This window comes from Mus pahari, chromosome 16 (assembly GCF_900095145.1).
Source record: "Mus pahari chromosome 16, PAHARI_EIJ_v1.1, whole genome shotgun sequence".
In the NCBI taxonomy this organism is placed as follows: Eukaryota; Metazoa; Chordata; class Mammalia; order Rodentia; family Muridae; genus Mus; species Mus pahari.
The window spans coordinates 17,511,275-17,526,131 of record NC_034605.1 but is presented as its reverse complement, the minus strand read 5'-3'; the positions used below and the strand labels follow the sequence as shown (position 1 = coordinate 17,526,131).

At 36.8% G+C, this 14,857-nt stretch overlaps 1 protein-coding gene across 3 annotated transcripts in view; it reads right to left on the bottom strand.

The window, feature by feature from the left end:
- Positions 1-14,857, bottom strand: part of Lyst (lysosomal trafficking regulator) — a 176,466-nt gene that overhangs the window by 92,129 nt on the left and 69,480 nt on the right. For all 3 annotated transcript variants that reach the window (XM_029547347.1, XM_029547346.1, XM_021215502.2), the window contains exons 11-17: positions 14,123-14,232; positions 11,551-11,974; positions 10,065-10,209; positions 8,742-8,915; positions 4,375-4,535; positions 2,562-2,752; positions 378-623 (exon numbers count right to left, since the gene is read on the bottom strand). In XM_029547347.1, coding sequence (XP_029403207.1) covers positions 378-623; positions 2,562-2,752; positions 4,375-4,535; positions 8,742-8,915; positions 10,065-10,209; positions 11,551-11,974; positions 14,123-14,232 — 1,451 coding nt within the window. The remainder of the gene's footprint in view (positions 1-377; positions 624-2,561; positions 2,753-4,374; positions 4,536-8,741; positions 8,916-10,064; positions 10,210-11,550; positions 11,975-14,122; positions 14,233-14,857) is intronic.

The following is a 14,857-nucleotide window of genomic DNA, read 5'->3' as shown; positions in this document are numbered from 1 at the left end:
TTTCTGAGTTCGAGGCCAGCCTGGTCTACAGAGTGAGTTCCAGGACAGCCAGGGCTACACAGAGAAACCCTGTCTCGAAAAAACAAAAGAAACAAAACAAAACAAAACAAAACTCATATATTCAACATTTACTTGTTCCAATTACATTTGTGGATAGTAGAATACTTGCCTAAAATCTTCAAAACTTAAAATAAACCCTTTTTTAATCCATGGCTGAAAGCTTGGTATCAACTGCAATATGTGATAATTTTTTGTCTTAACGTTTTACATAATATAATTGAATATAGTTTTTTTTGGTATTCTATAAGAAGCCTTACAATTTATCAATAAAAGAGATGGAACTTCTGTTCAGACAAAACTATAATCATGATTCTTACCCTAGCAAAGAGAAAAACAAATATGCCAGCCCCACCAATCTCATGCAGAATGCCCTGGATGGTTTTACATTCTGTAGGTTGGAGGCTTTTGAGTTGACAAGGTTCTAGCAAGATGCTCTGGGCTTCCTTTGAGCTGAAGGGTCTTTGAGAGAGCTGAGTTTTCACTTGGCCCTTGAGTCGAATCACTGGTTCATAGATGGTGTACTGAGCAGGACAGTAAGTTGTATAAACAACTGAAAGACTTTCCTAAAACACAAACACTTCATTTAGTGACAAAACAGTTTAAAATGTTACCTATCAACTAGCAGATATTTCACTTAACTAATTTTTATTTTTTATTTTTTAAAAGATAGCCACTATACTAAACAAAGATAGACAGAGAGGCACAGTTGCCTCTCACAACATCAAGCTGTGACCAATAACATGAAGCACAACTGAGGATTCTGGCTTTGATACATCCAGAATAAACATGAAATTAAAACATAAATACTACTAGCTAGAGCTAAGCCTTTTTCTCATTATTCAGAGAATGCTTTATTAGTATTATAATCAAACTCACATAGATAAGACCTTATATATTTAATACAGGAGAGCTAGGTCTTCCGCCACACTCAACTTATTTTTGGCACTGTTCTAAATTCTTAGAAATATGTGGACTCTGGGCTAACTTACCCCAAGTTTTTATTTTGGATTTGCTTATAGGCTGCCTACTTAGTTAAATGTGTCTTTGAGGGAGGAAAGGAATGTAGGAGTCAGAGGGGATTGGAGGACACCAGAGCATGGCCCACTGGATCAACAAAGCAGGGCTCACAAGGGCTCACGGAGACTAAAAGTATCAAGTATAGAGACTGCATAGGTCTGTACCAGGCCTTCTGTGCATATATTAAGGCTGTTGACGTGACATTTTTGTGGGACTGCTAACAGTAGGAGAGGGAGTGTCTCTGACTCTCCTGCCTGCTCCTCAGACTCTTCTTCCTATTGGGTTATCTTAGCCAGCCTTGATATGAGGGCATGTGCCTTGTCGTGTTTTATTTTGTTTTGTCCTCTTTGGCTGTTGTGTCTTTCAAGCCTACTCTTTTCTGAACAGGAACAGACAGGGAGTGGATCTGGGGGAGAGAGAAGATTGGGGGGTGGGGTCATTAGGAGGAGTGGAAGGAGAGGAAACTGGCTGGGATGTATTGTATAAGAGAAGAATCTGCGTTCAATTTTAAAAAGGAATGTCTCTGAATAGATTTTTCTTTCATTAGAACTAAGTTCCACACTATCAGGATAAGTAAATAAAATTAAGACAAATTATCCTTTCACAGCTAGTAGTTTCAACCAACCTTAGTCCATGTCAAACTTCTCTAATCTACTACTCACAGACGTCAAAGAGAATCCTAGGATTTGGTCACTTATAAGAAGTCATAGAAGTTTAAGTAGTCTCATTAAGCATAGCACATGTCTTATCTGCAGTCCTGTGTAGCCAACTGGTGCTACTAACAAGAATCCCCACCAGTAGCTCTTGAACTGTGCATTGGTAGGGCAAAAGTAAAGAATAATGTGAAAAAGCAATAGGGAACAAATGGCAATACTTTGAAGGGGAAATGCCTACTTTACACTGATATTAATGAGTGGATAATCTAAACCATGAATATGTGTTACTAAATTTTAATCTGTGTGTATGCACATATATGTGTTACAACATGCATGTGGTTTTTCCATCTAGCTTTACGTTGGTTCCTGGGTTCAAGCTGAGTTCACACACACATGGTCAGGCTTGCACAACAAACCTTTTTACCCATTGAACCATCCCATGGTCCCTTAATACATGCAATTACAATTAATATTATAAGTGAATCTTTGTATTTATTTCTAAGTATGAAAAGAAATATAATATGATATTTTAAAAAATATATCAAGCTGAAAGTGTTGTAACTTCAATGTATCATAAACAAAAGATTATTAGGTATAAAATAAACAGCTGATAAAATTGCTATATAAATATAATTTCAAACAAATAAGAATACATACACCTAAAGCATGAAACGGGATTAACAGGAAATTAATGTTTCATATATTTTTTTAGGAAAAAACTCCACATTCTAAGAAAAGAACAAAATTTTAAACTTTAGAAATCTAACTCACTGCTAATTATACATTCCAATGAACATATCTACAGAAACCTATGACACTAAAACTTACAATTAAGAGACCAACATCCACTTCTTTCTGGGTCATAAAAAGGTCTCTGATTTCATCACATCTCAAAATGTCTTTATTAATGTATTTGGAGTAATCAATCACTGGCTTTCCGTATTTACACGGCATTACGGATGTGTAGTTGGGTCCACAAGCGTACAGGAAAAAGGCCTCTTGTGAGCCAATTTTAGCTCCTGGATAAACAGAAAAGTAGAACTAGTTATTTAAAGCATTTCAAGTAGAATTTTTCATAAACAGCAAGAAAATGGGGTTCTGTGTGTGTGTGTGTTTGATAGATTCTTTCAGTTGTTTACTATATCTTACAAAACTCAAAGGCTCAGTTTCCAAATAAGTGTAAAGGATACTTACCTATGTAGACTATGTTTAAGATGCACAGATATAAAGTAAACTGGGAAGCTTTTGATAATTTATTTTATACCTTAAGATGGTGAATTTTAATATAGCCACATTTAGGTTTGTTTTGCTGTTTTCTATTTTGCTTTTTTTTTGGGGGGGGAGGGTTGTTGTTGCTGTTTAAGATTGATTGACTGATTGATTGATTGATTTAATGTGTATGGGCATTTTGCCTGCAGAAATGCCTGGTGCCTGTGAATTTACAAGAAGGCATTGGATCACCTGGAACTGGAGGTGCAGATGGTTGTGAGCCACCATGTGTGTGCTGGGAACTGAACCTGACCCTCTGCAAGAGCAAGGAGTGTTCCTAACTTCTGAACCATCTATCCACCACCACCACCACTACCCTCCGCTTTGTGACAGGGTCTTGTTGCTGCTGTTTTGACTTTTTGAGACAGGGTTTCTCTGTGTAGCCCTGGCCATCCTGGAACTAACTCTATAGACCAGGCTGGCCTCAAACTCAGAAATCCACCTGCCTGTGCTCCCAAATGCTGGGATTAAAGGTGTGCACCACCACTACCTGGCTGCTTTTTGTGTTGTTTGTTTTCCTCTTTTTTAATAAATGAGTGGTGGCACACACCTTTAATCCCAGCACTTGGGAGGCAGAGGCAGGCAGATTTCTGAGTTTGAGGCCAGCCTGGTCTACAGAGTGAGTTCAGGACAGCCAGGGCTGCACAGAGAAACCCTGTCTTGAAAAAAACAAAAAAACAAACAAACAAAAAAGAGGATATTTTAAAAAAATTAATGAAAACTCTTTCTTGGTACATTTCATTTTAAATGAAATTAGAATTGAATTAGAATTGATGCCTTTATTTTCTCTCATCTAAACACACTCCAAATGCTACCAGGTGCCAGGCTTAATACTTTTTAAATGGTATATTTCACTGCTTTTGCAAAAATTCACTATTTGGATAGAATAAAAGAGGGACAGGAGAAGTAGCTTAATGGTTAAGAGTGCTGACTGGCTTTGCAGAGGGCCTGGATTTAATTCCCAGCTCTTACATGGCAGCTTACAACTTCCTGTGGCTCTAGTGACACGAGATCTGACTTTGGTGGGCACCAGGCATATATGAAGTACACAGACACATAAGCAGGCAAAACACCCACACACGCATTAAAAGTCATAAATAAGATTTCCTAGTTATGTCATTATACTTCCCAAGCAATGCTGATTAACTGTTTGCGATGAGGTTAGAAACTACATCTCCATATCACTTAGCAACTGTAAGGAAACATTCCATAATAAAATGGTAAAAATATCCTGAACATGAGTGTTAGAATCTTGGGAATGCAGTACTCATTAAACACAAGTCAAGGAGGAGAAAACAGGATTGCTCTCAGGTTAATTTATGTAAGATGTGTTAATTTAAAGTTTGTAAAGATTTCATGGGGGAAAATATACCATTGAAGAGGAGCAAGTTCCCAAGGTCCCATTTTCCAGCTAATTGCAGAAACTCTTCTTGGGATGTTAAGCAATGACCAATCATGCAAAAGGTTTTATTGCTGTCTGATGATAAGCTTGTTTTTCTTGGAAGCACAAAATCCAAGATGACATCAGTCTTCCTACATTAAAAACAAAAGTTAAATTAATGATATGTAGGAATACCATGAGCATTTAATAAGGGGACATTCCTGAACTTCTCTAGGTCCTGAGTTGTATTATACACAATGGAAGGGAAAAGAGGGTAGCCTCCATCTCTTGGTGAGAGGTGCAGGCAGCAGACAATACCTGTAGAACAGATGCCCAGCGGTCCTATATGTTGCCAGGGAAGAAAACACACATTTGCTCCATGCTGTCCTTGTCTCCTGGCTCCCACACATGCCCCTTCCTGGCATGTGCTCCATGCTGCTGCCTTTGTCACCTGGCTCCTGCATTTGTGCCTCTTTGCCTCACAGAACAAAGTAATAACCTCTCCTTATTTTGTCAAAGTCTCACATCTTGGCAATGATTTCTTATGCTCCATGAATGTAAGAATCAGTTTCCAAATGTACCCAACTTTTTCTGTATTAAACTCTAAAACACCAGTGTTTTTGTATTTTGTTTTCTAATGCTAAAGATTACAGAATTTTGTTTGTTCTGTTTCTCTGTAAAGGCTGGTCAAGAACTCTTATGTAAAACAGAACTGGGACAGGTAAAAGTAAGGTTTTCTCAGAGAGAAACACAAAGGCTGACAGGACTCCATCACCTGAAGACACTGCTAAGTGCAAGTCCACTCCTATTTCAGGAATGCCTTAAACTCCACATTAGGGCAATGAGCGTGACTTTTCAAGGCAAAGTCTAAAATGTAGAAAATGGAGACTTACATGGCTAACTCACTTTAAGAAATTAAACCTTTTTAATATATTTATTTTAAAACTTTAGTATCTGATTCACATTTAGCAAATAAAACTAATTATCTTATAGTAACATTTTTCATTTTTAAAGTCACATTTTTGTATATATGTGTGTGTATTTCTGTGTCTATATGTACACTAAGTTTCAATACTTATAGAAGTCAATTCTCTCAATTGAGTTACAGGAATCAAACTCAGACTGTTAGGCCTGGTGACAAGAACCTTTTCCTGCTGTGCTATCTCATCAGTCCCAAGAGGAATACATTAAACATATACACATACATACATTACATAAATATATACACTATATATACATATACATATATATATATACACATACACATACACATACACATACATATACATATACATATATATGGAAAGAAATGAGACAATATGACTGCCTCCTTTCTGGACTAATAAATGGCCACCATTAAAACACTACTGCCACCTTGTGGCATTGTGATTTACTTTTCTTTTTCTTTTCTTTTTTTTTAAATTAGATATTTTCTTCATTTACATTTCAAATGCTATCCATAAAGTCCCCTATACCCTCCCCCTACCCTGCTCCCCAACCCACCCACTCCCACTTCCTGGCCCTGGCATTGCCCTGTACTGAGGCATATAATCTTCACAAGACCAAAAAATTATGACAAGATGAATGTAAAATAAACAATAAAAAATAAGCATATCTCTGTCACACACTCTATATTTGTGTGATTTTGGTGCTAATAAGTTATTTTTCCAGTGTTGCTATGGTTTTTGTTTTTGTTTTTTCACTTCTCTAAGGTATTCTCCCTCTATAGCCTATACTGATCTTGAACTCACAGAAATCCTCCAGTCTCAACTTTTACAATACTGGAATTACAAGTGTGAGTCACCATGCTTAGCTTGCTATTTTTTTTTTTATTAAAATAACTTCTTGAAATGCATTCTTTGTAGGAAAACAATACATAGCTTCTAAAATAACGAAGAATCAAATTTAAATCAACAAAATAATACTGCTGACCTTTGTCACTTGTTCATTGTTCTGTTAATTAATGAAATTAACTTCTACCAACTGGTAAAAAAAAAAAAAGTCTTCAAAGCAAAGTAAAATTAGCAAGTGGGAGAGGAAGGAGAGAGCAATGTGTGAGGCAAGAGACTGTACTCACTAACTGCAGAACTACTCATGACACCCTCATCTCCCACTCTGAAAGTGCCTAGGAATTAGTGTACAGTCCTATATCCATCAAACATCCTGAGGAGGAAAGGGCTAAAGGAGCAGCATAGTACACAGCCTCCTACAGCAGTGCCATGTCTAACACACAATAATTCCTTGATAAATACCTGATCAAATTCACTTAATGCTAAGGATATATATGACTTCAATGAACTAATCTCTCTTGAGTAATTTTTTGAGAGGATTAGGAGGTAACATATAAAACACCTAGCAAAAGGTCTAACAAGTATATAACATATAACAAACTTTTACAAAAAGTTAAATTATAACTGTCAGCTTGTCACTCACTCTTGTCAAGCTTTTTTTCCATCTTTTCTAGCCATTTTTCTTTCTCATGACTCAACTGAGACTCTTCCAGCCACCTTGATAGTTTGTGCTGGTAGTTTTTGACAGCTTGGCAAAGTCACCCAAGAAGGAGGAGTCTCAGTTGAGGAACTGCCTTTATGAGACTGGCCTGTGGACATGGATGTGGGATGTTTTCCTGATTGCTGATTAATGGAGGAGGACCCGCTGTGCTGTGATACCTGTAGGCAGGTAGTCCTGTGCTGGATAAGAAAGGCAGCTGAGCTTGGTAGGGGTCAGCGTGGGAGTGAACAGCATTCCTGTGTTCTCTGCTTCAGTTCCTGCCTCCAGGATTCTGCCTTGCATTCCTGCCCTGGCTCTCCTAAATGATGGACTATAACCCATAAACCAAATAAATCCTTTTCTCCCTGAGTTGCTTTTGGTTAGTGTTTTATCAGAGCAATAGAAAGCAAACTAGGGCACAGTTCATTCAGGGTTAATGTTTTCATTAAGATAGTCTACAAATGTTTATTAACTTGGCTGTGAAGTCTATGTGGCAAAAGTCATGCAGTATTCTACCTGAGTCTGTCACATTGTATAGTTCTAAGACCCAATCTAAGTCTATTACCAGATATAAATGTTTAATATTCTCTAGTCACTTAATATTTTTCTACCCAACTTAATTTAGGTACTAGTCTTCTTTTTTTTTTTTTTTTTTTCCAAGACAGGGTTTCTCTGTGTAGCCCTGGCTGTCCTGGAACAGAAATGTATATAAAAACTGGGTTTTTTTCTTTTCTTTTTCTTTTCTTTCTTTCTTTCTTTCTTTCTTTCTTTCTTTCTTTCTTTCTTTCTTTCTTTCTTTCTTTTCGTTTGGTTTTTTTGTTTTTCAAGTCAAGGTTTCTTTGTGTAGCCCTAGCTGTCCTGGAACTCACTCTGTAGAGCAGGCTGGCCTCGAACTCAGAAATCCACCTGCCTCTGCCTCCCGAGCGCTGGGATTAAAGGCGTGCGCCACCACGCCCGGCTCAGGTACTAGTCTTCTTATTGAATTAATTTAAAGAACTTCTAGTGGATTCATTCTTGTAATATATGGGTTTCAGGGACAATATTACAGCTCCAATAATTACTTACCTAGTATATATTGATCATAAATATATAATGCCAGGTTTTTAGTTTGTGCCTCATATCTAAATATAGTCATCCATAGTATTCATTGGAGGTTGGTTGCAGGCATCCCACAGATACCAAAAGCTAAGAATATTCAAATCCCTTCTAGAAAATGCCATATTTACATATAACTTACACATAGACTCTTATATAAGTTAAACTATCTTTAAGTTACTTGTAACACCTAAAATAAATGCCTTATAAATAGCTGTTATAGTCTATTGTTTAGAGAATACCAGAAGGCAATACCATAAATGTTCATCACAGATGCAATTCTCAAATATTTTCAGTTTGATGTTGACTGAATCCTCACGAGCAGAATTCATGGACAATTCTCAAAAGTCATGTCTATGGAAGACTTACTCTGTACTGGAGTGATAAACATGAAAAAAAATCCAACTCCAGGCATTCCAGCACTCGGGAGGCAGAGGCAGGTAGATCTCTGAGTTCGAGGTCAGCCTGCTCTACAGAGTGAGTTCCAGGACAGCTAGGGCTACACAAAGAAACCTTGACTTGAAAAACAAAAAAACCAAACGGAAAGAAAGAAAGAAAGAAAGAAAGAAAGAAAGAAAGAAAGAAAGAAAGAAAGAAAGAAAGAAAGAAAGAAAGAAAGAAAGAAAGAAAGAAGAAAAAAGAAAAGAAAAAACCCAGTTTTTATATACATTTCTGTTAATACATATTAAATTTTAACCTAGTTTGCAACGTTCCAGGCATGAAGATTAAAACTAAAACTGTACCTGAGAAGAGTATCTGAGAATGCTTCTTACCTCTGCCCAGAGACCCATATGGAGATTTCCCCATGGACATTCTTTTTCCCTTGAGGATGCTGAATATAGGTAAGTACTAAGTGTTGCCATTTGCTTGGAAAGAAAATGTTCTCCTGTGATTCCGCCTGTGCTAGTGAAACAGCTTTTGTGTCATCATTTGAGTCCACGCACACACTGCAGAAAAAAGTCACAGATAAAAACATGACAATTCTGACCTTAATAGTTAACACATACGCTGCAACTGTCATGCTCAATATGTGAGATTAAAAGTAACTTCTATTTTAAAACAAACCAACTGAGAAAGTCAGTGTGGCTTTTACATTACATCTGCTTCCTCAATTTATAAACAAAAATGGGTTAGATTCATTGACTGATGTTAATAACTTGGGCAATCATTTCTATAAATCAGTTTGCAAAGGCAGTTTCAACTTACATATTGTCTATTTTAGAAATTATAATGTAATATTTGGTTCACCAAGAAATGAATACATACTGTAATAAATGTGTAAATGCCAGAATGTACTGGATGCTAACTTTCTTTATATGATTACTGAAAGTATAAGGAAAAAATGTATGCAAAAATCACCTAAAAACATTTATAATATCTACAAAACAAAAAAATCTAAATAACATACAGACTTTTGACTTTTAGGAAGATAATATGTAATATACATTAAATTAGTAAATTGCTGTGTCCTGTTTGAGCTCACGGAGAGGCTGTATCTGGAAGCAGGATAGACACCACACCCCTATTTCAAACCCTAGCATGCTTGTCTCAAAGTGTCTTCTAAGGCTCTTGTCCAGGGACAGGCTGGCCCCTTAGCCCTGTGATAGGGAAAAAGGAGAACAAGAAAACAGAACAAGAATAAAAATATTGTGCCCTTAAGGACAAAAAGAGAGAGTACTGTTTGAATAAAAACAGTACACCTTTGAAAACAGCTAAATAGAGAAACACTGTCCCATAGGCGTTACTATCCTTACTGCATGTCATAAAAATGGTTGTATTGGTATAGGGAACTGGAAGCTCATCCATGGAGAGAATCCTCTCTCTGCCTACAAACCAAGAAACCAAAAATGCCAGTAGTACTGCTTTCAGCAAGACTTCTCCAGTCATGTCTGCTGGAGGTCTAGGCACCTGATTTGGCATGTTTTGCTATCTGTGTACTGCTAGATAGAATCCACATGCTTCTGATAATTGTTCTTTTAATTTTTTTCTGTAATGATGTTTAATAACAGATTGTTATTATAAATATTATTTGATAACTTTTTAAATAAATTATTTAAATGATGATATACTTGCTAAAAGTTGAGAATAATCAATACCGAAAGATAAAAGTGCCACTGTGGGGATCAGCCCACACTTGGATCATCAATGCTTTGGATCCCAATGAAATCAAATGAATACAGCCATCTTCTATGAGTCTGTCACCAGGATTGATGGATTCTGTAACTTCTGGTCTATCATCTTCTGTGAGAAAAAAATGTTAGAATCATCAATAAAATAGTTCATAAAAACTGTATGGAAAAGTAAATTTTAAAGAATACAATGTGTGTTGGTTTATTTATAACAGATCATTTACACCAAATACTTAAACCTGTTTCAAACAACTGTATTTTCAAAGGTTAAATGTTAACCTCAAAAGAACACAATGGATTAAAAAAAACAAAAACAAAAACACAAAAAAACTCCAGTGTTTTAAAAGTCATTAAATGCTTTAAAATGCAAGGCCTGGGTGCTAAAGGACCATCGTCAGCCACACTGTACACCAAGGTTCTGCTTTTGTTGGATTGGGCCACTCTAACACAACTGACCATGGCCCAGGGAGCACATGCCATCAACAAATGCCTTGCACCAACAAAATTGTTAGAAAGGCACGATCTATAATATTATTAATACTCTTCTTAGAAAAGCTGCAGTGCTCAAATCATTATTTAAGGTAGTGAACGACCTTGAAATAAAAATGCTAAGTGATGCCAAAACCCTGAATCAGTGTGTCTCCAGCTGAGAGAAGTGGTTCCAGGCTTCGGGATAGCTGGTTATCCCTCCCAATGCCATCTTACTACTTACATCTTGAGTTGCCTGTACATTCCCATTATCTGTGCCAGCAATGGCAGGTGGAATATGTATAATGACCTATTTGTTACTATGACGTGGCTTTACGTTAAACTAAGGTAAGATGCACTAAAATAAACAGTGCATGTCCAAGAGCTCAGACTTTTAAAAAAGAGGAACATTATCTGTTATTAGGTTATATAAATATTAGCCACCATTCTCAATAGGTTAAAAAAAAAAACCAAAGCCAGTTTTTAAGACTACTTCCTCTAGGTGCTGTATGACTTAAGAAACTGTTGATGGATTAAAAAAGAAGAGAACAAAAACAAAATGCAATTTCAATGCAGCCTAACAGCAGTCCTTCAGTTACAGAAGCACTCTGTTCTAACTCTGGGCTGTTACATATAAATGATCAGGGACAGTAAGACACAGAAGGAGAACTTGAAATAAAATGGCTGTAGGGCTTTATTTATAACTATCTAGTATCAGAAGCAACACTAACACAGTAATGGGACTGCTAACTTCAGCAGCTGTTGCAGAAATAGAGTATTCCCACTTCCCTATCTAAAATTTAGAGACAATGAAGATTTCAAGGCTGTTTGAAAATTCAGGCTTTGGTAATTCAGTTGTGAAATAGGACCTTTAAGGTGAAGAACATTTAAAGAATACATTAAAATACTGCCACATATGCTTAAAGCTCAGGCAAACAGCTATTTGAAGAATCCTAGGTGTATAGATCAGACCCTGTCATCATACCTGCTCCTTCCAAACTGCTGTCTTCTAGAACTGATGGTTGGTTTCTTTTCTTTACTCTTTTCCCCCTTTCTGCAGCACTCTCGGATTCATGGATATATTCCACATTAAACCACAGAGAAACACTAAATCCTTCTGACAGGTGTGGCCAGCAGTTCTGTCCCAGCAATGGCAGGTGGACTGGGGCTATATGCCAAGAGGAAAGCAGCCTATAGGGAAAACTCTCTCTGTCAGCCTCTTTCTTGCCTCGGGAAATCCTTGCTCTTCTCAATAAACCTAAGGCTTTACTGTTAAGAATCCCAGGAGGTTTCTGTGATAAGACACCATTGCTTAACGGGGTATGCAGGAAAGGGAAGGTCAGATACTGTGAAGGGCTCATCGTAAAATCACTTTCAACAATTTTCCGAATACCAAGGAGAAGAATTTCCTAGAGAAAAAGAAAAGCAAGTAGAAGTTTATAATCTTATAACCCAGATACATAATAACCTAAAACTTCAGGTTATAAGAAAAAATACAAACATACCTATGTATAATATATTTAATTCTTATGCAATTTCTCAATAAATTTGGTTTAAATTTTGGTACTTTGTTATAAAGCAATTATTTATGAGTAGCTTTTAAGTAGTATAAGTGAAATACATTAATTATATGAGGAACTATTTCTATAAAACAAGGTTATCACTTCCTGTGGTATTTCTCTCAAAACTATTTTTAAGATTTATTTTTATTTTTAAAGTGTGCACATGTAAGTGTGTGCCTGCCTGCCTGTCTGCCTGCCTGCCTGCACAGGTGCCTGAAAAGGTGCCAGAAAATAGGCTCAGATTCCTTGGAGCTGCAGCTGCAGGTGTTTGTAAGCTGCTCTGCATGGGTACTGGGATCTGAACGCAGGTCTGCATGACTGAGCAGCAAGTACTCTAACCACTGAGACATCTTTCCAGTCCCATAACTCAAATATTTTTAAATGACGAATACAACCTTACAAATTCTCCAGATTCCTAGGATATCATCCTGAGTGAGGTAACCCATTCACAATAGAAGTCACTAGATATGCACTCACTGATAAGTGGATATCAGCCCGGAAACTTAGAATACCCAAGATACAATTTGTAAAACACAAGAAAATCAAGAAGAAGGAAGACCAACGTGTGGATACTTCATTCCTCCCTAGAATAGGGAACAAAATACCCATGGAAGGAGTTACAGAGACAAAGTTTGGAGCTAAGATAAAAGGATAGACCACCCAGAGACTACCCCACCTGGGGATCCATCCCATAATCAGCCACCAAACGCAGACACAATTGCATATGCCAGCAAGATTTTGCTGAAGGGACCCTGATATAGCTGTCTCGTGTGAGGCTAAGCCAGTACCTGGCAAATACAGAAGTGGATGCTCACAGTCATCTATAGGATGGAACACAGGGTCCCCAATGGAGGAGCTAGAGAAAGTACCCACGGAGCTGAAGGTGTCTGCAACCCTATAGGTGGAACAACAATATGAACTAACCAACACCCTCAGAGCTCGTGTTTCTAGAAGAAGATGGACTAGTCGGCCATCATTGGGAAGAGAGGCCCCTAGGTCTTGAAAACTTTATATGCCCAGTACAGGGGGAACACCAGGGTCAAGAAGTGGGAGTGGGTGGGTAGGGGAGCAGGGCGGGGGGGGGGGGTATAGGGAACTTTCGGGATAGAATTTGAAATGTAAATAAAGAAAATATCTAATAAAACAACTCCACATTCCTAAATGATATTATACAATGATCAACTACATAAACTTGAATGTTCACATTCAATTAACAATAACAATTTTATAACTATAGAACAATAATTATTATTATTGTTGTTTCACTTGGTTTTTTTTCCCCCTGGCAAAGAAAAATTTCTTTCATTTGATTTTGGTGAACAGAAGTAAAGTTTTAAGGTTTTACTCATCATAATTATAAGGTTTTTGTTTAAATGGAATACAAAAAAAGGTAAAATGTTAAAATGTACACTTAATATAAAAAAGAAATAATCTATCATCATACAGCCAATCTCTCAAATGACCCACACTGGTGTTTCACAGAGCTTCCATGGGGATGGGGACTGAAGAGGGTGGTGAGGCGGGCAGTGAAGTGGACAGAGCTATTGTTCATCCTGCGTCACAGAGCCTCGATGTTTTGTGATGAGTTTGTAGATTCTTACAGTCAAGACTGCTTTACAGAGATGGGTTCCCTGCTAACAGCCATTAGGCTCCAGCAATGGGAAGTAGAACACTCAACTGAAGAACAGATAATGATTCTTCAGAGAAAGGAAACATCTGAGCTGGTTGTTGTGATTCATAATTAAATTTTCTTTAGTAATTAAAATCACAGCATTTCTCAAGCACAAACGCTGGAGTTGACATAGGGCTAAAGGCATCTTGTTAGTCCAAATCAAAGTAAAAGCAAGATATATACAGATACCATAGCTGAATACGTCAAACATAAAACATGGTACTGGGCTAAAGAGTAACTACAATAGCAAGAGCTGGTGGCTTACAAATTAGTGAAAATACATTAAGGAATTAGTGAAAATATAAAAATTCTAGCATATTTACTGTACAAGGAGATTTCTCCAGAAATATTCTCAAAAGAAGGGTTAAGTCTTCTGCGCATGTTCTTGAACTCATCAAAGATACCAAGAGATCCACCAATACTCTCTGGCATGCTAAAGTTTTAAAAGAAGAAAAAAAATTAAAGGAAGATAATAATCAAATTTCATTGAAAGAAGTACAAAACTATAACCATATACTGAATGATTATAAACAATCAAGTTAGTAATCACAAAAATTGCTGAAGAAATAGCAAGATAACTAAAGGCAAATGAACTAACACTAATAAAACAACAATTGTTTAGATTATAACTACTACATCTTACATGGAACTTAAATGACAGATGTAAAATAGGAAATATTATATAAATATCACAAGCTGCTTTGTTTGATCATTTTCATCTACTAGAGAGTTTAGCATAAAATATAAGCAATGGTACACTAATTCATAAAAATTCCATAAAGTAATAATTATTATTTATATATTGTTTCAGTGTTTCAAGTATATTTGTTCATGTATGTTTCAGCTGCTCCTCACTCCAAAACAGAACACATAAATTATTCTCTACAGTGCAGACATGACAAAAACAATTCTGCTGTAAAACCTGACATGTATCTTAAAAGATCAGAGGTTTAAGACTAGAAAGCCCAGAAGATCTTCCAACTGGTAATAAGGACACATGCTCCACTATGTTCATAGCAGCCTTATTTATAATAGCCAGAAGCTGGAAAGAACCCAGA